At 33.8% G+C, this 2,945-nt stretch overlaps 1 protein-coding gene across 1 annotated transcript in view; it reads left to right on the top strand.

Annotated features, from left to right (window-relative positions):
* Positions 1-2,945, top strand: part of EPHA5 (EPH receptor A5) — a gene marked incomplete at its 5' end in the record, with an annotated part of 78,518 nt that overhangs the window by 16,857 nt on the left and 58,716 nt on the right. Inside the window, one exon of the mRNA XM_019634582.1 lies at positions 881-946. Within this exon, the coding sequence (XP_019490127.1) occupies positions 881-946 (66 nt within the window). The remainder of the gene's footprint in view (positions 1-880; positions 947-2,945) is intronic.

The raw sequence follows: 2,945 nt of genomic DNA, 5'->3' as shown, positions 1-2,945 counted from the left end.
TAAGCCTATTGGTATATGGTACCATTACTGAGCTCAATCCACAGCTTTCTCCAAATAACTATGAATGTTATTCATAAAATATACTGAAAAGTGAATGCATTGAAACACTGGAACAGCTTTTGTGTTATATTCTGCCATCAATTTATGTGGTTTTCAACAATAAAGGGCATTTTACTAGACAATTTACTCAGTATTTTCTGGATTTTTTACTATGAACATGTGGAAAATTTTAAATAATCTTGAGTGTTGCAATATGCAGAAAGTGCATGCATATAGTTGTTTTTTCTTGTGGTTTTTAAATTTTTTTTATTTTTACACATAGCAATAGCTCTGCAAATATATATTTGGAGATGCATTTTTAAAATCTGAAAATGTAAATTTAAGTTGGTAGTCTTCCATAAGTGATTGGGGAAGTCACGTAAGCGTGACATTTTCATTGGCATAAGAAATCAGGGGTCAAATGAACGAGACATTATTCTCCCTCTGAAATTTGTAGGCTCTATGCAAAACATGTATTTGAAGGGCTATTTTAAAATGTCTTCTGAATATAAAGTTCACTGGAATTTCAGAGGAGAGATATATTTAAACGGCCTTACATATTTTTGTATGTCTATATTAATTGCATAATCAAATGCATTGGCTCATTTATATTTCCTACTGAATAAGCATTTTAAGTAACATAAAAATAAGTAATACAGCTCAATATTCCATAAAATGCTTCTTAACGTGAAAGGCATTGTGGGAAAAATTAATTGTATGCATTTAAGGATTTTGCTTTTGAAAAGCAAAGCAGTCACCTGTCTACATTCATAGTGTCTTAATGCTATATTGAGGGAGTGGGATCTCTGCCTTATCTTGGGCTCTCTTGTTTGCTTTTCAGTTGCTGCGAGTGTGGCTGTGGAAGGGCTTCTTCCCTGTGCGCCGTTGCCCATCCAAGCCTAATATGGTTAGTGTTTCCTGCCCGCTTTCACTCGTATGTGATATCCCACTTATATGTATTATCGTCAGCATTCCTTTCTTTTTTTCCATTTGTGTACATTTTAACAGCTAGTACGCCAGTTATGCTTTACCAGAAGAGGAGAATGAAACTGATTCCCAAAGGGGGATCTTAACAAGTGATTTCACAATAGATAATTTCAAATAAAATATACATATAGCTCCTTACCCCTATGTCAAGCATTCAATTTATTTTCCAAGGATTTTCTGTGGTCCTGATTTACACAAAAAAGTTGGAAGGTTGGAGCATTTGTTTTACATTTAACATGTCGATGTGTTTGTTGTTCCAGTAAGATTAAAATCACATCATACATGAAAGTAGAATGCTACTTCTGTCAAGGTGAAATCACCTTTTCTATTCCCCAGGACCATGGAATGATCATAACACAACTGGGGATCTTCTGTTTTCATAATTGTTGTGGATACATGTGGCATTAAAGAACATAACCACATGTTATTTTAAGTGGTTTACTTAATATTTTTAAGCTTTAATTATTTCAGATATTAGAAGTCATATTCTTAATTTGATACTAGTGATGTGAAAAAAATATGCACATTCTGGGGATCAGTGTCCAAATGGAAACTCTTAATTATTTACAAATGCAAATCCTAAATATATATCTGGGTTATAGCTATAAAGTGCAGGCTAGAACATAAGACCAGAGAACGCTATTCACAGATTAGAAAGAATCCTACACAATAGTGAGCAACCTTGTAAAAAGTGAAATACTCCAGATATTTTCTTTCTAGATTAGAGTCTAAATCCCTGTGCCACTGTATTGAGTTGTTATTTACAATCAAAATCCTCCAAGAAAAGCTACTCTGAAATGCATTTTAGGGAATCATAGGGTTTCCTTGGGGCATTTTAAACTGTTATTTGTATTCTCTAGGTGTAAATTAATGTTTGTTGATTCAAAAACCTGTGGTATGAATGAGTGTGCATGCATACATAGATGTAAGAAATGGTATAGTAGATACCAATGATCTGAGAACAAGAGAGAGTCAACAAACACAGGTTGATAAAATTCAAATATCTTTTTCTGCATCCTATGAAGTTTTTATATTTGAAAAAAATGCTGAAGTTAATATGAAAGTACAAATTTATTCCAATTTTTTTGACTTAGGGAATTCTATTGTGAGCCTGGGACTTCAATGATAAAACCAAAAAAAAAAANGTGTTATTAAATTCATTCTTCCAAGCAACCCTATGTGGTATAGTTGCTATTTTTATCTCATTTGCATCAGTGACTGGTTTACCCAAACTATGCATTTAGTAATGCACTCATCTAGGACTGCTCCTACTCTGACCTCAAACCCCAGGATCTTAACTATCTTGCTACACAGTGGTGTCAAAAGGAGAGCAAATTTTTATCACTCTTTGATAGGTGTTTACAGCATTGTTTTCTAAAAGATGAGTGCTACTTTTGAATGTGGCCTGCCACATGTGAGGGCACAAGCTCCACCCTTTACTTCGGCACTGAGTACCATCATTTTGTTGTTGTTTTAGTTTAAGTGGGTAAATTATGCAGCCTTTTCAATGTATTCCTTTTTATAAAAAGCGAAAATATTTTCTATCTAATAAGAGTATTTCTTTTGTGGAATTAGTCTTCCTGCTTTTCTTTCACTTATCTGTTAGGATCTTTGTGTTTTTCTTAACCACTGTACGACTATAATCTCTTATTTAAGAACTTAAGTCATCATTTATCCACAGTCCATAATCTTGCTTCTCTGATCTAATATCTTTGAGAATTTCTTCCCTAGAGTTAGAATCACCTTGCTTCGGTAGGAGGAGGGCATCTTACTTACATTGATACATTTCATACACATATTGATCAACTCTGTGTAATGCAAGGCCTGGCTAAAGTCATTTCATTGAATCTTCTTTGGGCCTGGAAAGCTTCTGTTGCCATGTTTTAATCTTCTGAAGGACAAATCGAAAAAGCCTTAAA

Source organism: Hipposideros armiger, unplaced genomic scaffold, assembly GCF_001890085.2.
Source record: "Hipposideros armiger isolate ML-2016 unplaced genomic scaffold, ASM189008v1 scaffold_1753, whole genome shotgun sequence".
Taxonomy (NCBI): domain Eukaryota; kingdom Metazoa; phylum Chordata; class Mammalia; order Chiroptera; family Hipposideridae; genus Hipposideros; species Hipposideros armiger.
Note: the sequence above shows the minus strand (reverse complement) of the source record. Positions and strands in the feature narration are given on the sequence as shown.